Below are 23,277 nucleotides of genomic sequence, written 5' to 3'. Positions count from 1 at the left end.
CCATTGCCTGCTCCGGGGAGGTACCAGACTGGCCTTAACTGAATCACAGGCTGGCCAGAAAACTCAGCCAGTCCCCCTGGATGGCTGGAAGGGGGAAAGTGCCAGGGAGAAAGGGTGGCATCATGGGCCCAAGACACTGACCTCTTCTGCCAGCCCTGCCTGGCCTCCCGGGGATGAAGCCACGGAAGCCCAGCAAATGGGAGGGGCAGAGACCCAGGCGCTCCGGGCCTCCTCGCCCAGCCTCCCCTCCACCCACCCTCCGCCCCCCCAGCCCCAGGGCACCAAGGAGGGAGCTGGGCAGGGGCAGGCGGCAGGGGAGGGAGGAGCGAGGGCGGGAGGAGGAGGAGGGAGCCTGGCTGGGAGGGAGGTGGGGGGGGTGGGGAGGGAGAAAAAGAAAGAAAATATTTTCCGTGTCCCCGCCTGCAGAGTCAGTGTGCGGTTTGGGAGAAAATGTGTCGGATATTTTGGGGCGGTCACGTGGGCGGGCGGGCTCCGAGAGGCCCCGGGACAGTCCCAGCCTAGAGCCGGTGTCCCCCCCCCAAAGCCCCCCATTACCGCGAGCCTCTGACACCGGGACGCTCCAACCCCGCGACCGCCGGACGCCGGGACCTCGGGGCTCCGCGGCCTCCCTTCCTCCTCCCTTCCCCTCCAGGTGAGTCAGTCGGGGGAACAGGCTCGCCCGCCCGGGACGCCCGGTTCCTCCAGTGAGGTGGGCTGGGGGCGGGGGCGCCGAGAAGCGCTGCCGGCTCCGTCCCTTCCAGGGCTGGTCAGGCTGTCTCGAAAGGTTTGAGGGGGACTTCCTGCCCTGATTTGGGGGTCAGCCCTGATCTGGGAAAGGGAATGAGGAAGATTTGAGACAAGCTGGCGCTGGCGCTGAGCTAGTCTTTATCACCCCCTCATCTCGGAGAATAGCGGGGAGGGCATTTGGGGGAATATTCAGCTGGGGGGCTTCTAGCCTACTTTTGTGCTAGAAGTGTGAGGGGAGACTTTGGAGTGTGAGGGAAGACAGTGTCCCCTCCTGTGGGGAAAGACCGCCCTCTGCCCTCCCTAAGGCTTCCCCTGGAGGGTCTGAGGGGTGGATTTTTGGACCAAGCTAGTCCAACTTGCTCCCTCCCCTGTGGAATGACACAGCTTTGACATCGGACAGCAAGGAAAGGGCCTCTACCAGAGGGATCCTTGCCTTCTGGGTCCCGGAGTCTGGAGAGACAAGTGGTTGGGACAGGGGCCTGTGAAGTTTCCCTGAACCACATTTCAGGTTTCCTTCTTGCATATCCCCAGCCAGGGGTGTGAGTCTTGGTTCCCTCCAGCTGAGGTGAGGGGCTTCTTGGGGGAGGCCGCACGGAACAAAGGAAGGGCAGGGAGACGGGGCAGGGACCCAGGAGTCCTAGTCCACAGCCCCACTGACACTGCGGCTCTGTTTTTGGCAATTACAGCCTGGTCCCCTCAACTTGACCCGGTATGTAGGAGGGAACCTCTGCAGGTGGGCAGAGGGTAAGAATATGCATGGTTGTGGGAGGTAGGGGACAGGGGAACCTGAGGAGAGGTCTGGAGGGCAAGAAGCAGAGATGACTGAGCCTCCTCTGGGCCCATGTCCAGGCACTTGCGGTCCCAGTCCTCAAGTCTGAGGCTCCTGCCTCTACTGTCACTCCTCAGATGCAGAGTTAAGGTTGAGGACCACATGCAATGTCCCATATCCTTAGGCAAGAAGAGACAGGGCAGGGGGTAGTGTGCCTGTAGCACTGGTGTCACGATTAGACACACACACACGCTCACACATATGTGCCCACACTCTGTGGCTTACAGACTGGTAGGCAGCACAGGGCACACACCCCCACCCGGCACACCCCCACCCCTGGCTCAGAAAGCCACCTAACTGGCACCTCCAGTTCCCCCTCTGCCCCACCCTGTCCGTGCCCTCCGATGCCCACACACATTCCACTGGCATTGCCTGCCTGCCTGCCTCCTGGGCACTGCCCCTCCCTGGGGCCAGGGGGGTGGAGGGAGGGCACCTGGGGATGAGAGGTGGAGACTCAAGGGTCTGGACTCCCCCTAAGGGTGGCACAAAGCCAGGGAAACCCAGCCCACCGCTGCCTCCTGGGGAGCAGGCTGGGGGCCCAGGCTAGAGCAGAGGATGCCTGGGTTCTCCGCCCAGGCTGGAGATGGGGTCATGGAAAAAGGTGGTCGTGTTTATACAGAGGGGAGGGGGGCAGCGGGTGGAGAGCAGCCGACAAGAGCAGCTTTGTTCCAGGCTCTGGAGCGGGTAGGGCAGCAGGGAGACGCTCCCCCCCTCCATCCGGCAGCCCCCTTCATCCATGCCCTCCCCTCAACTCCACCTCAGCTCTAAGAGAAGCAGCTTTGTATGGGCCCCTTTCCCCTAGTCAGCCCCACCTCCTTCTGAGGTGGCATCTTGGGAGGAGAGAAGTGCTTTCTCCCTTCCACAGGTTCCCCAAAGAACCCAGGCACCTGGGTCCCTGGTTTAGGATTTTATTCTCACTACCACTGTCTTCCATTGCTTGGTCCCTTGCTCCACCCTGGACTTGAGACCTTTCCCTCTCTTCCCAGCCAAGGCAGAGAAACCAAGGCTCAGAAATGGGATGAATCTCCATCCCGTTCCTGTTTTCACTCAACCCTCAAGCCCCTTCTCTGAAGCAAAACAGAAGGAAGGCCAGGCTGAGCTGGGCTCTTCTCCACTCCTTACAGCTTCATTCCTCGTTAAGGCCCCGGAGGCAGGGGCATCCTCTCTGGGACACCCCCCTAGCCTCATTGCCCAAGTCCTCCTGACCCAGCCTCAGGTCTCTGTTTAGCATCAGTAGGTGAGAAGCAAGCAGGCTAGGAGGCTTGGAGCACAGAGCATGTCCAGGGTCTAAGTCTGTCTGAATGAAGAAGATTGGGGGGGGGGGGCTCTAGTAATTTCTCACCCTTGGCATTACAGAGGTTAATCTACCTGGAATGTGGCCCAGCCTGTTGAGCTATGGCCCAGGGGCCTCAGGGGCCTCAGGGGCCTCAGGAGCCCCGGACTCCTGGTTCTACCTGGGCTTAACCAGAGATGAGGATTTCTGGGAATAGGGGAAGGAGGATGGGGACCCTGGGGGCTTGGAGCTCAGACTTTAAGAGCCTGAGGAGACACAGCTGAAGAATCTGAGGCCGTTGGGGACAGGGGTGGTGCCTGGTGAGGGGCAGAGCTGCTTCCTGCATGGGGACTAAGTGGCGTGTGGCAGTGTTGGGGTCCGAGTTCCTGTAACCCACATGGCAGTCTACCTTCAGGAGCTTGGAGGCCAAGGGAGATGAGAGATAGAAAAGAAAAAAGGAAGAAAGAGAGAGAATAAAGGTACACAGATTGAGAGACATTGACCCTTGAAGGAAAGAGATGTAGAAATTCCCATCACCTACCTCTGGGCCTGCCCACCCGCCCTGTGGTTTCCATGTGTGTTCACTTTCTCTTGGTCTTCCTCCACCCATTTTCACCTCAGTCCATGATGGTTCTGGCCGGCAGAGGAGGTACCCAGGCTGGGGAGGCTTTCCTTCCTCAGCCCCTAACTCCCCAGAGAGGTGGGTGTTTGGGGGGCTCCAGGGAAAGCCATCCTTCCCCTTGTCAGAGCATCAGGCAAACAACTACCTGCCTGGCCTCAGGATTCCCATTTCTTTTCTCCCTCTTTCTCTCCCCCGCCCCGCCCCCGCCCCCATGGTCACAGGTTAACAATCTCCCGGGATTGGGGGCGGGCTACATTTGAGAAGGGGAGGGTGCAGGGAGGGCTTCCTTCAAGCAGAGGGCTCAGAGAAGAGAGAGAAAAGGAGATGGAGAAGCAAAGTGAGCGGAGAACAAGGAGAGGAGCTCTCCGGCGTCACACCTTATCCTCAGTGGGGCTTCCATCAACATCTGTGAATTTGAAGAAGAAGGTGCAAGAATGGTTAGGAAGTGAAGGATAATTGGTAACACAGAAAAAAAATTGGGAGGGGAAACTGGAAGAGGGAGTTTTGAGGAAGATAGAGAGAGAAGAGGAAATGCTAATTAAAAGAGAGATATGGCCCTGGCCAGACAGCTCAGCTGGTTAGAGCACTGTCGTGATATGCCAAGGTTTCAGTTGGATCCCTGGTCAGGCACCTACAAGAATCAAGCAAAGAATGAATCAATGAGTGGAGCAACAAACTGATGTCTCTCTCTATCAGTCTCCCTTCCTCTCTCTCTAAAAATCAATACATAAAAATTTGAAAAAAAAAAAAAAGAGAGAAGTATGGAGGAAGAGAAGATACAAAGAGAAATGGGGAGGCACTTGGAAAGCATTTAGCATGTGCCCTGTATTATTCTAAAGACTTTACATGTTACATTTTTAACCCTCACAGCAACCTTAAGAAGTGGGTCCCATTATTATCTCCAGTTGGCAAATGAGGAAAATGAGGCACAGAGAGATAAAAGCAACACACCCAGGGTCCCCCAGCTCAGCCAACAAGTGGTGGGGATCAGTTTCAGGTTGTCTGGCTCCAGGGTCTGTGTCCCCAACCAGAGAGGGGAAAGGGCCCCAAAGTTACAACAGAGATGTTTGCTCTCTCCAGGATGGTAGAGTTTGAGACTTGGCTGTACCACTTACAGCCATGTGACCTTAAGCCAGTCACTTAACATCAGTTTTCTCATGTATGAAATAAGAATCATAATTCCCACTTCACAGGACTGATGTGAAGGTTAAATTAAGTGCCTAGTCCAGTTGTACTTAATGGTCGCTTCTCAGCTCAGGAGTCTTATCTTCAGGAGTCCTAAGACTCTCCTGCCAGGCAAACTCAGCTCACCCTTCCCCGAGAGCTTCTCTCGGCCTGCCCAAGCACCTGCCCTGCCTCCTCCTCTGCGGGCCCTGAGTGAGGGCAGTACAAACCCTAGCAGCACAGACTTCAACTGAGACAGGCCCATGGGCTTGGAATGTCAGTCGGGGTGATTGTTCTCTCATCCCTTCTTTTCTTCTTTCTCCTTAGGACTCTCAGAGACCCAGTGGGCAGGCCACAAAGGGCGGGCACGGAGGCTCCCAGGCCTTTTAGGCAGTGGGCATGGGCGGGGGCTGCGGCTGAAGACCTCCCCCGCCCATCGCAGACCCCAGGAGATTCAGCCTCCCACACTGCAGCTGCCATGGCCACCAATAAGGAGCGACTCTTTGCCACTGGTGCCCTGGGGCCTGGATCTGGCTACCCAGGGGCTGGCTTCCCCTTCGCCTTCCCAGGGGCACTCAGGGGGTCTCCACCGTTCGAGATGCTGAGCCCTAGCTTCCGGGGCCTGGGCCAGCCCGACCTTCCCAAGGAGATGGCCTCTCTGTGTGAGTCTCATGGATATTGAGGGTGGGGGACAGTGGAAACAGGAGGACATTTGGAGGGTGGGTGACATACAAAATTGGCAGGGATGGGGGTTAGCTGATGGGGTGGCTAGGAGGGAGTGTTTACAAATGAGAGTCCTCCTGCCCACATGGGATGGGAAGGTAGTACACCTAAATTTGGGGGATGTCTAACAGTGCCTCCTGAGTGAGTCAACTAGCAGGGGAGAACACCTTTGTACACACAGCCAAGGGGGTTCTGGCTGAAGTCTGAGGGCGCTACCAGCATGTAGTAGAGGGTGTGGGGAACCAGGCTGGGAAGTAGGGGAGCCTGGGAAGTCAGTCAGCTGACACTGTGATCTGGGAGGTGAAATTGTTCTGAATTAGGGGAAGCTGCAAAAAGAGGACTGGAATGTAGTGCCAGGTGCCCAAAGATGTGTGGGGTCTGGAGACTCTCCTTGTTGGTCTGGAAGGAAAGGGTGGAAGCAGTCACAAAGAAGGTGTACCTTCACCAGAAGTAGTGCAGGGAGGTGAAGGCGGTGTTCCAGAAGTATCCTCTCTTCCAGCTGTGTGGGTGCGGGACTCCTCCCCTCCCTGGAGCTCTGGCTCAGTGCCCGTGTGCTGTGCGGATCCCTACTTGTCCCTCAAGCTTACCCTCTTTGGGTTAAGCCTTTGCATGCTGACAGCCGGCCAGCCTTAGCCCCTTCCTTTTCTCTGTGGATCCTCTCTCTCCCCCGCTTGGCAGTTGTTCTTTCTGACAAGGTCATTATAGGAGTGGGTACCCATGAGCTGCAGGGCTGCGATGCTGAACTTTGTGGGCTAAAGGGTCAGCATGTGAGCTAGTGCAGAGAAGCTCTTACCTAGAAAGAAGGGGAGGTGATAGAAGGAGAGACAGAGAGAGGAGCAATTCCAGAGAGACAGGGACAGAGACAAAAGGAAAAGACAAAAAGATAGATACATCCTTTATAGCCCCATAAGCTTGGGAAGAGAGAAACAGGTGGAAGAAAAGAAGCTGTGCCTTCGGGAGCGGGCACTTGGAGGGCCGTGTGAATGTGTAAAGGGGTGAACAGCCAGGGCTGGCTGGCGGCTCTACTGGAAAGAGTGTGCTCATCTGGAGAAGGCGCGCGCGCGCGCGTGTGTGTGTGTGTGTGTGTGTAGACCATATGCAGTTGTGTGTGCACAGCATATCCCTCAGACTTTGCTCGGATACAGAATTCCAGTGTGTGCAACAAAGAGTCAGTGTGCGGAGGGAGGCTGGATTTAATAGGGCTGCTGACGATGTGTCTGGCGTTTGGTGAGGCCTGCCAGTGGCAAGTCTGTAGTCCAACAGGGGTTATTTGGGTGGTTTGCAGGTGAACAAGAGAACACAAAGCTCCCCTTTTTGGAAACCTCAGCTGGGCTTCCCCTACTTCGTTTACAGCCCATGAATCTGTCCCAGGGCCTGGGGAGGCACAAAGGAACCACCGTTCCCACATGAATGTACTTCTTACAGAGAACCATACAGCTCAGTCCCTTGGGACTTGATTTTCCCAGGTTTTGGAAAGGGCAACTAAAGAAGCAGGAATAAAGAGGGAAAGGAGAAACAGATCGGTAGTCGGGAGAATGCTGAGAGTCATAGCCAGTCCCCAGTGAAGTTCTCCTTGTGCCCCTGTGCCCTGGATACATTGAGGTCAAGGTCAAGGTTCAAAGTGAGGGCAAGGTAGTGGAAGGGTTCAGACTGGTCTCTATCCCCAAAGGCTGCCCTGAGGAGGGGGACTGAAAGGAAAAATCCAAGGGAGGAGCCAGAACCAGGGCAGGTAGCTAGGGAGGGTGTGGCTGGCAGCTGGGGACAGGCCTGGGCAAAGAGGCGTGGTGGGGTGGGGAGGAGGTGAAGGCTTGGGTTCAGACAGCCTGCATGGGAGTGGGGCATGGAGCACCAAGGGTAAATGAGAGGGTGGCAGAGGGGCGGGAAAGGCATCCTGGAGTCTGGGAGATCTCCCACGGTGGGAGATCAGCCAAAGGGTGAAAGAGTGTGCCCTGTCATTTCTCTGACCCGCTGTCCCTTTTTGGCTAGGGCCAGTTAATGGAGAGGGATTGGAGGACAAAGTCTGATGCCAAAGCTATGCTCACCTTGAGTCTGTGTCTTTCTCTTCACTCTCTTATCTCTTAGTCTGTGGGTGGGCGGTGGTCCATGAAAGAGTCTGAAACTTCTCCCTGGGGCTAACTCCTGGACCAGATTCTGGGTCCCTAACACCTTGGAGACATCTTGTTGGTATGGGAAGCCTTGTTCCACCTCTTGGGGTTCTCCAGAGGCTTTAGTGGGTGAGGCAGGCACCTCAGAACCCCGTGGTGCAGGAGGGGAGAGGGAAGGGAGCGTGCGCTGCCGAGACAAGCACAGGCCTGTGTGCATGGGAAAGCAGAGGTGGGTGTGCCTGCTCACAAACGTGCATGAAACCCTGGTGTCTGTGTCCCCACTGTTGTGTTGTGTTATATGTTTGCTTTATTGAGACAGCAGGGAAAAGAGGATGATAGGAGGGGAAGGCAGCTTTGCCCTCCTCCTCCTCTTCAAAAGAAACACAGAGGTGGTATCTGTGCTTCTGAAGACCTAGCTCTCTTTGTTCTCCGAATTTGGTGACAGTGTCCCTGGGGCAAGGAGCCCAGACTGTACCACACTAAGTCACATGGAGAAACTGAGGGCAGTTTGGCACAGGAAATAATAGATTCTACTTAAAATAAACTGAAAAAGAGAGACTCTGAGGTCTAAGCAAGATGAGAAAGAACTACACAGGCCAAAAAGCACAGCCACGGAGAGAACCCAGATGCCAGGAGAGGCAAGGGGGGGACAAGGAGGCAGGTAAGGGTGGCAAGCAGGAGGCAGCTAGTCCTTCTCCAAGAAAAAAACCCAGCCGACGGCCTCTTTCCCCTCCCCTCCCGGTCTCTCCTGCTCAGGCTTGGGCTCCAGCTCAGGCCGACACAAACGGGGCTTTGATTGCAACAGGAAACCTCTCTGGTGTGTGTGTGTGGGGGGGGGGGAGCTGGGCAAGCCGCCGCTACTGGGGCCCAGGCTGCACCCCCCTCTCCTGGCCCCCTACCCGGTCCCAGCCCCCATCCTGCCAGCACTCCTTACATCCCTGCTTTGGTCCTTGTCCCTCGTTCACACTTCTATTCCCTCCACTCTTCTTCAGCTCCCTCCTCCAGAGACCCCTCCCATTACCCTTCAGGTGGGACTCCGATGTTAGGACTTACCCTTGGGGCTGGAACTTCTTTGCTTTGAGATGCCCCCTTTTCAGCTTTTTGAGGAAAGGTTTTGGAAGAAAAGGCAAATTTAGCATGAGAAGTTTAGAACCAGTTATCCTCAAGCCCCATCCAGAAGATGGCAAGAGTTGGGGGAAAGGAGGGGTGCATAAGAAGGTAGCTGTCCCTCCCTCCACAGTTCCTCCTAAACTCATGCTTGTCAGGGTGGTAGAGGCCCTGACGGATGACCATGCAAGACTTTGAGTGCTAATGGCCTGGCCAGTGGGGGAGGGGTGCCCTTCTATTTGCCTCTGGGACCACGCTTTTGTGGGGCTCTAGCTGGGAGGGGTGTGCCCACTGTGGTGGTGGGGATCATAGGGAAGGGGTGAGTCAGGCAGCGGCGCCCCCCATACTCCCACCAGGCTGGTGGAGAACATCTGTTTCCCATGAAATGCTAGAAGGCTAATGGGTCTAATTGCTGCAGTAAGGGCTGGGGAGACTTTGGGGAAAAGAGGGGGGCACTAGATCCCCCCATTCTCTTTCCTTCTCCTCAAGGTCATACTAAGACTGTCTAGAATGGGGGTTAGAGTTCATGGGAAGGGTGGATCTGACCTCATCTGGCCCCTTATAAGGCCCCTCTCTCCCTTCAATGCCTGGGAAATACACAGATGGGGCGATGAGAAGTGGGGTGCATCTGGTGAAAAGAAAGGGGGGCTATTCAGGACTCATGACTTCCTGGAGCCCTCTCCCAACTTCTCCTGTGCCCCACTCCCCCCCCCACCCCCTCCCTGTGGCCTGGCCACTTCTGGTTCTAATTACCAACCAGGCAGGCCTGACTTAATTGGGACCTTTCAGATTTTGGAGGGGGAAGGGTGGGTGGGTGGAGACTGACAGCTTGGAGTTGACTAATCAGGGCTCTTTTCCCCTTGTTTTTGAGGTACTCCTCATTTTGCACTTAATATTTATTTACTTCATTTCATTTTTTGCCACTGGCCAGATTCTGATTCAGAAATTTCGGTGAGGGGATGGCTGGATTAGAAATGTGGTGTTGGGGTTGGGGGCAAGAACAGGGAGCTCGCACTGGATTGGAAAGAGCCCTGCATGCCTCTTCATCCCTGCTTCAATCCCTTCGGTCTGCCTTGCCACCTCGCGACACCCCCATCCGCAAGCCAGGCCCTCTTTCCCGGCCTCACACCTCTCAGTCCCTGGCAGCCACCGGGGCCTCTCCTGTTGGCCTGTCTTCCCTTCCCTCGCCTACTCTGGCACCCCTTCCTGCTATTTATTCTTACAAACTGGCACCCCATTCCTGCAGCCCCCCAGTACGCCACCACCCCCCACAAGAGATTCTTAGAAAAGTGGGCCCCGCCCAGGCCCAGCCACAGCCGCCAGGCGGGGAAGGGGTCGGCCGGGCGCCGCTCCCGCTTCCCCAGCGCTCCCCGTTTGAGCGGCGCTGACAGAGCCGGCTGGGCCGGCCCGCCGGCCGGCCAGGCAGGCCGCGGGCGGGGCGCGAAGGAGGGGGCGGTTTCCGGGAGTCGCCGCGGCTGGCGCTGTCCCCGGGCCAGGGTTCCCATTCGGCTCGGCCCGGCCCGGCGAGGGCAAACTCTTGACGTGGCCAAGTCCCCGCCTCCTCACCTTCTTCTCCGCCGGGCGAGGGCGCTCAGTGCCTGGCAGGGGCAACCGAGGAAACGAGAGGAGGCGGCCTTTGGAGATCTGAAGAGCACTGAGTGTGGCGCTGGGTGGGAGTTGGGGGGGGCGGTATTACCAATGGATATTTAATGGCTATGAGAATAGTTAATGACCAGGTTCACAGTTATGGCCAAGAGTGACACTTGGCACTTTGGGTCAGTTGGCACACTAGAAATTCTAGGAGAGGGGAATTGGTACTCAGGAGGGCAGCTTCGTCTGAGGCGCAGCTGGCTTTGTAGAAACAGAGTGGGGTGGTAATTTTGTGCTCTAAAAGTGAAGTTAGGCTCTGACAGGGTGGCTTAGTTGACTGAGCATCGTCCTGCAAAAGCGAAAGGTCACGGGTTCGATTCCCAGTCAGGGCACATGCCTGGGTTGCGGGCGCGTCCCCCAATGGGGTGTGTGTGAGAGGTAACCGATTGGTGTTTCTGTCTCATAGATTATGTTTCTTTCTCTCTTTCTCCTCCCCTTCCCCTCTAAAAATAAATAAATAAAATCTTAGCAAAAATAAAAGTGAAGTTAGGGTCGAGAAAGGGGCATTGAGAGAGGCAGTGGAAGCGCTTAAGGAGTGTCTGCCCCAGGATGGGGCTTCGGGGACTTGGAGGGAGGACAGCCTAGGCTAGGAGGTTTAGACTCCGGGATCCGCTGGAGGGTGTGTGGGGAGGGGGGGACTCTGCAGCGGCGCAAGAGACTGCCTGGGCGGGGTGGGGCGGGGCCGGGTCAGGAGGAGGTGAGCGCGCCCGGCCACCCGCCCCGAGGGGGGTTCCCGGAGAGTTCAAGGCGGGAGCGCGCTCCAGCCCTTCGACCGGGGGGCGGGGAGCACGGGAAGGAAGAAGGCCGAGCAAGCTGAGCCGCAGGAATGTTCTGTTGAGTCCTGAAGCGCGCGCGCGCGCGCGCAGTAGTGGGAGGAGCCATGCCTGGGAACCAGGGGGTGGAGGTAGTGCAGGTCCCCAGGCTCTGGTGAACAGCCAGGCGCTGGGAACCTCCGTGTTCGCCGCTTCCCAGTCATCCTTGACACCCCTGCCTGTATTTACTTGTGTAAAAAAGAGAGCGTTGGGGGAAGGGGGAAACTCGGAAGGAAATGCGTTTGCTTGGTTCCTCCACTCCTTCCCCCACCCCCGACCCGGGCACGCGCCTAAGTGCAAACGCCTGCAAATCTTCCCGGTGTGGAGAATGCTTGCAAGCATTCTTGCAAGCCAGGTGTGCTTGCTTGCACAAATGTGTGCGCATCTATGATTTTCTGTGCGTGCAGATATGAATGTGCACTATTGCATATTTGCAAATCGTGGTGCCTGCGAGGATAAATGCATGCATTGATATGTGTCTAAGCAAGCAAGCGCGCCGCGGTGCGAGTGTATATATGTGTATGTGTGCACTCCACTCCCAGCTCTGCTCTTCTTGGTGCCCGGCCCCTTTCGTTCTCCAAGCCCCACCCCCCCACCCCCCACCCCTCAGGCTTCGCTTTTACAAAAGGTCTCCCCAGTGCTAGCCGCTGGGACGCCCAGAGCGAGCCCGACCGCTGCTGGAGCGGCAGCCCCGGCTTTGCGCCCCGCCCAGTCCCTTTCCCCAGCTGGGGATCCCCTTCTTCCCCGCCCACCCCATACCCCCCATGCAGCCCGGCGCCCTATGCTAGCCCTCCCCCTCCCCCCCTCTAGGAGCGGGGCGCCGCTGGGGGAGGAGGGGGAATCGGCTGCGGGTTCTTGGTGTTCCTAGCACCCAGCTTCCCTCCAAGCCGGGTCTCGATGTACGACTGCATGGAAACGTTTGTCCCGGGTCCGCGACGGCTGTACGGGGCTGTCGGGCCCGGGGCCGGCTTGCTGCGCAGAGCTACCGGCAGCTCCTGTTTCACCGGACTTGAGTCTTTTGCTTGGCCGCAACCCGCCAGTCTGCAATGTAGGTACCCGAGTCCCGGGGTGGGGTGTGGGGTGCAGGAAAGGCGGCGGTTCACTCTTTCCATGTGTAAAAGGTGGAACTGAGGTGCAAGTGGAGATTCCGATTCTGTGCGAGGGGCGAGTGTGTAGGAAAGGGAGATACTGGCCCTTTAAACGTGGGGGCCTCAGCGATTCCTTTGGGTGAGTGCAGTAGTGATTTCAGTGTGCGGTTTTTATGGTGGGTGTTTAGCTAGGACATTTGGCTGATGCCACTCCAAAGTTTCTGGGGATAGAGAGAGACCGAAATGTGTTGGTAGTTTTGTGCCCGCAGGTCCGTGGCTCTGGAGGGATATGGCACCCAGGACCGTGGGTGGTGTTTGTAAAGTTCACGTGGGAAGTGGGAGTGTAAAAATATTATTCGCAGAGCGTATGGATTCCAAGAGTGTGCAGCGCTTTGGTTAGGTGGTGTGGGTGCGAGTGAATCTCTTCACGCAGTGTCACCCACCGACAGCGTTGGCAGGCCCGCATGGCCCTGCGTAGGGATGTTTGTGGCGTGAGGCCGGGAGGGCGTGTGCCCTTGCGTGGCTGCGGGGGCGGCTTTGGAAAGTGCTGTGTTCGAGCGTGCATCCTGTGTGTTCTCTGTGTAGGGTGGAAGTGGTGGTGCACACAGCCCGGCCAAGGCTGGGTTCTGGCGCTCCCCGCTCCTTTTTATAAAGAAATGTTTGGAAATGTGTATAGGGTTGTAGGCAGAGAAATGACTGTTCCCTTTGGCTCCAACACACACAACTTCAGTAGGAAGTTAAAAGTTTAGAGCAAATTCTGTGTATAGGGTGGGGGTGACCTGGAGGTGGCAAAGGCCAGGGTGCGGGGCAGCAGGGGGTGGGTGTAGTACTACTACCGGGTCCCCAAATACCCATCTTCCTTCTCTGTGAAATGGGAGATGCCAGGCCTGGGGCCCTGGAACCCCTTTCCAGAGCGGTAATAAAAAGCTGGGGACTGAGAGGCAGTAAAAATGAAGTCCAGATGAGAGGCGGCTTTGAAGCCCGGGCCCAAGTGCCTGGCGGGGGTGGGGTGTGGGGAGGAGCCGGGAGGGGAGCCTGGAACCCTCCTTCCCCCAAATTTACCGGCAACTGGGACGGCGCTCGTAGCCGGGTGCGGACGCTGGCGGGGGCGGGGGGGGGGGGGTTATGAGAATTTTGGGGCAAGCTAGGAACGGGCGGGCGGCGGGCGCTGGGGGAGTGAGCCCGCGGGGTCACGGAGCCCCCGCCAACGCACCTCGCTCCTTGGCACTCTACAGCGCTGTTTACGAGTTCGGCTTTTTTTTTTTTTTTCTTTTGGTTCCAGGGCAGAACTGCTCAGATTTAACAACCAGGAGACTGGAAGAGGGAGGTGGCAAACAGGAGACCATACTTTGGGGTGGGGAGGGATGAGAGTTAAAAGTGTGGCATTTGAAGGGTGGAGAAAGCATGGAACTACTGTTTTGCACCAAATCCTTGTGAATTCTTAACCTTCCTCTCATTGCCCAATAGGATGCCGATTTGGGGTATGCTGGGAGGGGTGTTGAGATGGAGTAAATCTCCCAGGAAGGATTTTGTGGGGGCTGGGCAGGGACCCCAGTTTTTTTCAGGCTCAGGGAGGCCCTTTGCACTTTGCTGGCAGTATGTTTTTGCATTTCAGTTTGGATCAATAATTTTGGTCTCTAGGATCTGGGTGGGCTTCATGCCTGCTCCACACACTTCATGAAAGTCGTTTAGACCTGGGTGTCTAAACCAGGGAAGGAAAGAGGTGCTCTGAGGGGAGGGCCGCATGGTATGTTTGTGCATTTTGGCGGCTTCAGTGTCCTGGTGCTGCGTTGGCAGGCTCGGGTGTTTGTCTGGTAGCTGAGCTGCTGGCTTGCAAATGTGAAGTGCTGGGTGTTGTGTGTCCGCTTTGTGACTCGCGCGTCCACTCCCACAGGGTGGCTGAAGTCAGTGCGCCCTTATGCTGCCTGTGCCAGGACCCAGCTGTGGTAAAGGAGCCCACTGATGCTATGCCTGCTTCAGCGCCCTGTGTGTCCATGTGTGAGAGTGTGTGTGTCTCCAAGGGGGTATGTGGCAGATTGTGAGTTTGGGCTTCTCAGCCCTGGGCCTCGCAGCTGGGAGCGTTTACAGCCGGTTATAAAGAGTTTGTTTGAAGCTCCGCTCAGCCTGGCCAGGAATTTCCTCAATTTCAGCAATTTGGGCTTTAAAAGGAAAAAAACCCAGAGCCCATCCCCTCCTCCCCAGCAGGGGCCCCAGCCTAACCCAGGAGCAGCATCTTGATGGTGGGGGCTCCACTCGCCACGAAGGGGATCTGTACCCAGTCGGCCCACTTCACTCTCCCTTGCCCTTCACCCACTGGGCTGTACTTCAGGGTTCAGAGGATGGAGGTGTGCCAGAGGGATGCGGAGAAGAAGTGACAGTGCCACACAGATGGGAAAAGCTGCCCCGGGCCTGTCTCCCTTCAGCCCCTAGTCTTAGAATTGGCTGGCACTGCTCCATGCCAGTCTGACCACACCCAGGCCCTTTCACAAGAGAGGAAATGAGGCAGCGCTCTGTGGGCTGGGAGCAGTCAGCACCACCCCACACAGTGGCCTGTGGCAGCACTGCTGCCCTCAGAGGACAGCGAGAGGAGCCCTGAAAGGCATTCCAGCCCATCCCACATCTCTCAGCCCCAGGCCCTCCTGGAGTCTCCTGTCCCCCACCCCACCCCCGACCCATCTGAATAGACTCCAGGCACCCTCTTTCCTCCCTCCTCTCTCTCCTTTTCTTTGGGGACTCTCCCTCTAGCAGGATTCTTATGTTAATTGAGTGCCTGTGTGTTGGGGGGCGGATGGGCTTCCCTCCTGCGGGGTGGGTAGAGAGGACCCAGACCAGCATCCTGGGCATTCCTTTTGCCCTCCTGGGCCATGGGGTGGACTTCTGACCAGGTGGGCTGCCGCAGGTTAGAAGAAGGAAGGTGCTCATGAGGTGGGTGCATGGGGTACTTCTTAGGGAGGGTATTGGGGGGGGTTGCATTGCCTAGGCCCTCCAGCTTTGGGCAACAGGTCCTACAAGTTGAATAATTTATAGATTTTTCCATCCTCTGAACATCAACTACACACCCTAAAAAGGTTTACTTAGCAGCCAGCTGAACAGAGGGCCTTGTCCCCACACATGCTGTGTGGCGTGGGCTGAGACCCCTTTTGAGCTGCAATTGGTTATTTGTGTCGAAGTTTAGGAGTGAAGACAGAGGCTCAGAGGGGATCCAGAGATAGCTCCCCTCCCCCATCAGCCCTGTTTACTTAGTGTCACCTGACTTCTTTGGTTTGCTACACCCCCAACAGTTTCTAGACCTGAGAATCTGAGTAAATACCTCAGTCTCTCCTTTCCAGCTTCTGGGACTCTCGGCCAGGCCACTCAGAGCCAGTCAGAGGACCTGAGAGTCTGGGCTCCGCTGTCAAGTGGCAGTGGGGCACTGGGCTGGTCACTTCCCTCTGTTGGCCTCAGGTGTAAAATCAGGTTGTTGCATAGTCTTTAACCTACTTTTCTGATACCTGTGTCCCATTTGCTGCACCGTCTTGGTGGTTTCTGGGGAAAAGGGCGGTGGTGGTTATTTGGCAGGCAGTATGAGAGGAGGAAAGCTTGAGGATTGATTATCTACCCTCTGCTACTTGAAAGGAAATGAAGTCCTGTTCTACCTCCTGAGTATCCTAGCAGGTTATTTAGCCAGGTGCTAGCTGCAGGTGGCTTGTAATTGCCCGTCACCTCCATATCTATTGCTTCATAAGGAGGAGGATGGTGAGAGGGCCTGACAAGGATCAACTGATGTGACAGGGAGTGACCAGAGAGTTCAGAGCCATGGGCCATAACCCCTCTACCTACACACTTTATAGCTGAGGAAACCAAGGCCCAGAGAAGTTAACTTCCAGGATGGCCTTGACCTGGAATTTGGAGACTTGAACAGTGTCCCGTGAGCCTCTGACTGGCATTATTGTGGGGGGAGGTAGCCAGACCGAGGGAAGTGTGGTGGGTGTTGGGGGTTTCTGGAAGTGTTTACTATGGTATGGGGCTGCACACAGTTGATGGGACTTAAAATCACTGTGTGGTGACGATGTTGCCACTGCCGAGCCGGAGGAAGTGGGAATGGGTGTGTGTGTATGATGAGGACACCGGGAGAACTGAGGGGTTCTTCTCCCCCAACCCTCATCTCACACTGCTTCCCCCCCAGCGGTGGAGACACAGAGCACTAGCTCTGAGGAGATGGTGCCCAGCTCACCCTCACCCCCTCCACCTCCTCGGGTCTACAAGCCATGCTTCGTGTGCAATGACAAGTCCTCTGGCTACCACTATGGGGTCAGCTCTTGTGAAGGCTGCAAGGTTTGTACGTGGTGGGGGGCGGGGGGGATGCATTTGGGCATCTGGAGTCACCTGATGAGATCAGAGACCAGGGCCCAGAGCAGAGGGGTGAGGCAGAAGTCATGTGTGAGTAGGCAGCCCTCTCTGAGGTGGGAGGGGTTAATAGGTTGGGTGAGGCCTGGGGCCACCTACAAGGCCTATGAGAAGCTAGTGCTCCCAGTATCCTGCTTCACTGACACTCTCCCCACCCCCTACTGCAGGGCTTCTTCCGACGCAGCATACAGAAGAACATGGTGTACACATGTCACCGAGACAAAAACTGTATCATCAATAAGGTGACCCGGAATCGCTGCCAGTACTGTCGGCTACAGAAGTGCTTTGAAGTGGGCATGTCCAAGGAAGGTAGGCCCTGAGCCCTGGCCTGGGCAAGAGCACTCCTGACCTAGCCTGTATTTGCTACCCTTTTTCTCCTTCTCTGACCTCTGAGATCTGGCTTGTACTGGGGTGTTGCCTCCTTCCTAGACAGTCCTATTTGATTAGCTGCATTCACCAGGGAAGCTCGGCCCATTTTCCTGTCTCAGAGCTTAATTAACCCTTAAGTAAATGGGGGTTATCGTCTCACATTCCCCTGTTTCATGGAGAAGTGAGGGGGGCTTTCCAGTCCCCTCCCCTGCTCCCAGGACTGAACCTGAGGTAGATCTGGGGTGCCCCCCTCCCCTGCGCCATTGTGCTGCCAAGGCTATAAGTAGATATCCTGCCGCTTGCATATCCTGCCCCCCACCCCCCCCTCAGCTCCTGCAGGGTGACAGGAAGGGCAGGATGGAGCTGAATGGCCTGGGGAGGGAGCAGGGGCTGTCGGCCCTGGGTGGGGCTGGGAAGAACCAGCTTGGAAATGGGAGCTAGAGTAGGAGATGGGGAAACTGAGGCACTGATTAGGGTTCCAGGGTGAATAGATGTTCATGATAAGGATGAAGCACATTAAATCAGGGTGAGAGGGTATATCCAGAGGGAGGTTCTGAGGGTCCTGACCCTCTCCTTGCACCTCCACCCCCAAGCTGTGCGGAATGACCGGAACAAGAAAAAGAAAGAGGTGAAGGAAGAAGGGTCACCTGACAGCTATGAGCTGAGCCCCCAGTTAGAAGAGCTCATCACCAAGGTCAGCAAAGCCCATCAGGAGACCTTCCCCTCGCTCTGCCAGCTGGGCAAATACACCACGGTGAGGAGTAGGCAGGGCCTCAGTGAGGGCAGGGGATTGTTCACCTTGGGGAATGGGGAGGGGCTGTGTTGTAGACCATGGTCTGATGCTGAGGACAAGAATGGCATCAGAATGCAGAGGGGAGAGCTTGGGGTGATGGCAGAAAGGAGACAGCTTGCAGAGCGGGTCTTAGCTTGCATTCTCATCTGCCCTCCCTGCAGAACTCCAGTGCGGACCACCGGGTGCAGTTGGATCTGGGGCTGTGGGACAAGTTCAGTGAACTGGCCACCAAGTGCATCATCAAGATTGTGGAATTTGCCAAGCGGCTACCCGGCTTTACAGGGCTCAGCATTGCTGACCAAATCACTCTGCTCAAGGCTGCCTGCCTGGACATCCTGGTAAGTTACTAACCCCATGGCCTGTCTTCCGCCACAGCCTGACTCTTATAGGAAACCAAGGAATAGGTCCACACAAAGATTTTATTTCTCTTCCCCCCTCCAATCTGGGACTCCCCAGATCTCCTTTAAATTCCAGCCTTTTTTTGTCTTACCCCTTGACCCTAAGACCTGATCCTAGACTTCTGGAATCTCTCCCTCCTTCTGACTTCTCTTTCCTCCCTGAGCTCCTGACCCCACACCCCTCTCTGCCTTCCTCCCCAGGCTGCTTCAGATCGCCCTCCTCTTGGACCTAACTTTCTCACTCTGCACACATGCACCTCATCCCTTCTCTGCCTCAGCCCCAGATGTGCCCCTCTCCAGAGACAGCATTAACCCTCCCCTCCCCTACCACTAGATGCTTCGGATCTGCACCAGGTACACCCCAGAGCAGGACACCATGACCTTCTCCGATGGGCTGACCCTGAACCGGACTCAGATGCACAATGCTGGTTTTGGACCCCTCACAGACCTTGTCTTTGCCTTTGCTGGGCAGCTCCTGCCGCTGGAGATGGATGACACTGAGACGGGGCTGCTCAGTGCCATCTGCCTCATCTGTGGAGGTATGGGTGCGCCCCCTGGTGTTTTCTCAGGTTCCTTTCCTGCCATGCCTCCTAACTGATCCTCACTGGTGGGGAGGGGGGCTGTGGGCAAATCCCCTTACTCTGTGTGCCTTGTTCTCCTGTTTGTAAACTGAGCTATCTGTGTCCCTGCCTCCCAAGTTGCTGTGAGGTCTAAATGATCTTTGTCCCTGCCCTTGGGATTATTGTACTTGACCCCATCCACAGACTCCTTAGATCCAGTGTAAGCTCCCTGATGCTTGGAATATGAGACAAAAGGGGGCAGAGCCAGGGGGAGCTGGGGAGACCCCAGATACTGGCACTGAGATAGGGTTCGGGCAGGAATGACTTATCAGAGCAAGCCTCTTAAGGGGAGAAGGTACAGGGCCTGGGCAGGGGAGATGGCCTGGGCGGGGTTCAAGGATAATAGCTGAAGGGCTGATGGGACAGAGTTTGTCAGCTGGAGGCCCATAAGGCAGGCCATTTGGGAAACAGCCGCATGTCACTGTCCTCCCCACCTCTTCCTTTCTCCACTGTTCTTGTTCTCACAGACCGCATGGATCTGGAGGAACCTGAAAAAGTGGACAAACTACAGGAGCCACTGCTAGAAGCCCTGAGGCTATATGCCCGGCGGCGGCGGCCCAGCCAGCCTTACATGTTCCCGAGGATGCTCATGAAGATCACCGACCTCCGGGGCATCAGCACCAAGGGTTAGTCACGACTGAACCTCCCTTCTCTCTTCCTTAGAGGTGCCGGTCGTCCAGGTCACTCAGGTGGACAGGTAGAGACAAGAGCAGAATGGGTGAGAGCCAGGGAGCCTCCAGTGGAATGTAGGTCTGCCACTTACTGGTGGGGAGGGGGACTGTGGGCAAATCCCCTTACTCTGTGTGCCTTGTTCTCCTGTTTGTAAACTGAGCTATCTACGTCCCTGCCTCCCAAGTTGCTGTGAGGTCTAAATGAGTTAACACACAATGGGCCTCGAACTACCCTGAATGAAAAAGTTCCTCAGTGTCTACACCTGCTATTCCGGACAGAGTAGATATTTCTGTCACTGCTGAAAGTTCTTTTGGACAGTGCTGGTTTAGAATGATGCCTGGCAGATAGTTAGTGTTGGCTAAATAGGTATTATTATAAGTGTTATTAAAAGCAGGTATGTATTAGAGGATGGGATCCCTGGGGAGTGGGGCTGGGTGTTGGGCACAGTGTGATCTTTGAGAAGGACAGACTGAAAGAATGGGATGAGTGGGCAGCAGCCTGGCAGAGAGGACAGACAGAGGCTCCAGGCAAAGAAGTGTCCCCCAGGAGCCCTGAATTAGGGGGAGGGTTAGTTGGGACAGAGAGGTGGTAGGCCTGTGCTGGGAGCCCCCAGAGGGGAGTCGTAGGGCAGTTAAGAAAGGTTATGGTGGTGGCCTCATGGGGCGTGCACCCTTGCCCCCTAAAACTCTTCACCCTTTTATTGTAGGAGCAGAAAGGGCCATCACCCTGAAAATGGAGATTCCAGGCCCGATGCCTCCCCTGATTCGAGAGATGCTGGAGAATCCTGAAATGTTTGAAGATGACTCACTGCAGACTGGTCCCCACCCTAAGGCCTCTAGCAAGGATGATGTTCCAGGGGGCCAGGGCAAAGGGGGCCGTAACCCCCAGCCCGACCAGGGCCCCTGACTTCCCCACCATGGGGGTTGGGGCTCCAGGCAGCAAACTGACCATCTCCCAGACACTGCCAGTGGTGACTGAGAAGGACCTGCTCTGCCCAACCCTTCCAATGAGCTCCTTGTTTTTGCCAAAGTTTCCAGGGGTGCCTCTGTGTTCATCCCCTTCCTGCTCTAACTGGTTGGTTCCCTTTCCAGTCTTGGGGGTCTGCCTTACTCCCTCTAGGAGAGAGGACAGAGGGGCGAGCCTGGGTTTGGACTTTAAAATCTCAGCACTGCCCCTCAGACTCCAGGGTCCCAGGCTCCCCAGGGCAGGAGGAAGACCCTGCCATTCCACAGCCCCTTCCTCAACCAGGTGCTTAGGCTTCTGGAAGCAAACAGGAACACTAGAGACCAAAAGGAGGGTACAGTGGGAGGGCTGAGCCCACCCTCTAGCCCCTGCCCTTGATGCCTAATGCTGCGTAGTGCACCTGCCTGGTGCATGCTACCCTCTGTGCCCCATCCTGTACAGGTCAGGGTGGGGGCAGGCTGGGCCCTGCATTTCTGTGGGGGACCAGAGGGTGAAAGCCACAGATGCAGGCCCATTCTGCACCTCTTTGCTTGGGCCCCAGAGTTTACCTTGTGTTTACTTTGTGCCCTCCATTATAAAGTCCTTCCCAACCCTGTCACGTGCCTTGGGCTTCCCCTGCCCCCCATCTCAGCCACAGGGCAGGGACCCTCCTACACTACAGAGGGACCAGGGGACCCCTCTCCCCCTAGTGCCTTTTCCCCTGACCCACCAGAGCAGCTTGGCCCAGGGAGAGTGGGGGTGGGGTGCTGCTTAGCTGATCCTGCCCTGACCCAGAGGAAGCCTCTATTTATTTATTAGCTTTTGTTTACACCCTGGAATTGACCCCTTCCTCTAGGGGTCTTGGGAGGGGAAGCCCAGGGCCCCTGTGACCCCTCCTTTGTTCCTCCAATTCCCAGTTTGTATTTAGCTGCCAAATAAGATTCCCACTGGCTCCCCTTTTTCTCTGGGGGGTCAGGGTGCTGTCCCCTCCCCTCTGTTTACATCTCCCCTCCACCCCCGCTGTATCGCATATTGCTGAGTTTTCTATTTTTGCAAAATAAAGTGATGGAAACTCATGAGATGTGGCTCCCTTGAGGAGGTGGCAGTGGGGGAAAGAGCCAGCTGGCCTGAAGAGGGACCCGGTGAAGAGGGTGAATCCCAATCCACCGGATTTTTCAGCTTTCTCAGGGGAACTGGGAAAATGGTGTAAGGTGCCCAGGTGGAAGGTAGTGGGGGAGACAGACAGCCTACAGAGCTTACCTTGAGTGTCTGGACCACCTGTGGCCACCAGTGTGGGCTCTTGGCTCTGACCCCATAGACCTCTGAGGAGGCAGAGATGAGCCTCAAAGGTCTTTAAGCTGTCCCCACCCACAATTACGTCTGCCCTCAAGGGAGGGGGTTCACTGGAGTTTCATTTAGTTCTGAATGTCTCTGGTCCCAGAAGAGAAGACCCACAGCCTGCATCTAAGTTATGGTGTTTGTTTTACACCAACCCCTCACTCCATGAGCTCTCCCACCCTTTATAACTCCACTCTTTAGAGTCAGTCCCTCTGTCCCATCTGACCCCACCCTTCACCCCATGACCTCCACTCAGCTTTCATGACACCAGGGTTATCTTCTGTCCCAATCTCTCTCTCTCCCTGCCCCTGTGTGCCCCACTGCCTTTGGCCTCCACCACCGAGCCCCTGAACTCCCTCACCGTCACTCTCCTGCCCTGCCCCACTGTGGTCCACTTCTTCCCTGGGCCGGGGCCTTGCCTACCTTGTTCCTGGCTTTCTTCACTGATGACCTGTGCATATGGGAGAGGGGTCGAGGATGTGGAAGAAGGGGAGGAGAGAAGAGTGGGGGAAAGCAGAAGAAGAAAGCGAAAGAAACTCTAGAGGAAACCACAGGGCCTATGGGGTGGGGGGCCGTCACTGCCATGACAATTTCTGGTTGTGGGGGAAGGGTGCACTGTACCACAGCCTGAGGCCAGTTCTCCCAAGTCCCCCCCCCCCCCAGCAGCTGCACTTCTACATGCCACCTGCCATTTACCAAGCCTCCCTATGAGGTGGGCACTTTGCTGGGTGCTGGGGCTTCAGTTAGTCCAGCCTTGAAGGAGTGCTCCTTCTGATAAAGGAGACAAACCTGTGAACACAGACCTCTTGCCCAGTTCCTTCTCAAAGCTCCCTCTGGTCAAATGTGGGCAGGGGAGAATATTTTCCACAGCCCCGTCTCACAGGCTTCCTCCTCGCCCCGGCTCCAGCCCCAACTGCCATGCCATACTTCCTGCTTCTCTGAGGTGGCTTCACCCCTTTCCCAGGCTCCCATAGTGTCCTGCCTCCTTGGCCCAGTTTCATTGTCTCAGTCTGGCCTTGTGCCTCTCTCTCGACTTCCCAGCTGTCTGGACCTTGAATTTCTCAAAGCCCCTCCACTTTTCACCCCATCACTTCTCATTCAATGATTCTCTCATCAAGCCCCCAGTGGGTTCCAGGTTCTCTTCTAAGCAATTGATATGAATTACCTCATTCATTCTCAACAATCTTATGAGTTCCACTTGAGAGATGAGAAAACAGCCACAGGAAGGGCAAATAACTTCTCTAAGGCAAGTGTTACAGAGGCAGGATTTGAACTGGGGTCATTTGGCCCTAGAGCCTGTATTGTTAAGCACCCACTATGGTACAGTGGGCACTGGGTTTTCAGAATGAACAATAATCACTAATTCCCCCTCTCTGCAGTACTTACTGCCTCCATATTTCTTCCTTCCTATCATCTTCCTATATAACGAAGTGGAGAGATCATCATGAAGGACAGGGAGGCAGGAAGACCTGGATTTGAATCCCAGACCAGCCAGTTACTAGTGATGTGACCTTAGGCAGTTTTTATTTCTCACCTCTAAGCCTCTATGTCTGTAAAACTAGGGGGACTGGAGAAATAGTAACACCTATGTCCTGAGGTTCCCTTGAAGATTCATAATAATATTGTGATATACGCAGCA

The 23,277-nt window shown here is 56.0% G+C and overlaps 1 protein-coding gene across 3 annotated transcripts; it reads left to right on the top strand.

Moving 5' to 3' along the window:
* The first annotated feature begins 426 nt into the window (after positions 1 to 426).
* On the top strand, positions 427 to 21,366 carry RARG (retinoic acid receptor gamma). Of its 3 annotated transcripts, XM_037137539.2 has the most exons (9): positions 427 to 652; positions 4,963 to 5,297; positions 16,286 to 16,434; positions 16,674 to 16,815; positions 17,469 to 17,629; positions 17,830 to 18,006; positions 18,401 to 18,605; positions 19,154 to 19,312; positions 20,065 to 21,366. In XM_037137539.2, exons 2-9 carry the CDS (start codon positions 5,114 to 5,116, stop codon positions 20,262 to 20,264), a joined length of 1,377 nt encoding a protein of 458 aa, XP_036993434.1. In that variant the 5' UTR covers positions 427 to 652; positions 4,963 to 5,113; the 3' UTR covers positions 20,265 to 21,366. The 3 variants fall into 3 exon arrangements, with proteins under 3 accessions (XP_036993434.1, XP_036993435.1, XP_036993436.1); XM_037137540.2 differs by lacking the exons at positions 427 to 652; positions 4,963 to 5,297 and adding an exon at positions 11,673 to 12,080 and having other exon boundaries at positions 20,065 to 21,364; XM_037137541.2 differs by lacking the exons at positions 427 to 652; positions 4,963 to 5,297 and adding an exon at positions 13,311 to 15,045 and having other exon boundaries at positions 20,065 to 21,364.
* Positions 21,367 to 23,277: the final 1,911 nt, after the last annotated feature.

This window comes from Artibeus jamaicensis, unplaced genomic scaffold (genome assembly GCF_021234435.1).
Source record: "Artibeus jamaicensis isolate MK-2021 breed Jamaican fruit bat unplaced genomic scaffold, CSHL_Jam_final contig_233, whole genome shotgun sequence".
In the NCBI taxonomy this organism is placed as follows: domain Eukaryota; kingdom Metazoa; phylum Chordata; class Mammalia; order Chiroptera; family Phyllostomidae; genus Artibeus; species Artibeus jamaicensis.
The sequence above is the reverse complement of the archived record's forward strand: the minus strand, read 5'-3'. Positions and strand labels throughout refer to the sequence as shown.

Bases quoted from the DNA above. Each gene is read 5' to 3' on its own strand.
- RARG (XM_037137539.2), top strand. From the start codon at position 5,114: ATGGCCACCAATAAGGAGCGACTCTTTGCCACTGGTGCCCTGGGGCCT. The intron at 17,630-17,829 runs GTGAGGAGTAGG...CCCTCCCTGCAG, and splicing joins AGCTGGGCAAATACACCACG to AACTCCAGTGCGGACCACCG. The intron at 18,007-18,400 runs GTAAGTTACTAA...CCCTACCACTAG, and splicing joins CTGCCTGCCTGGACATCCTG to ATGCTTCGGATCTGCACCAG.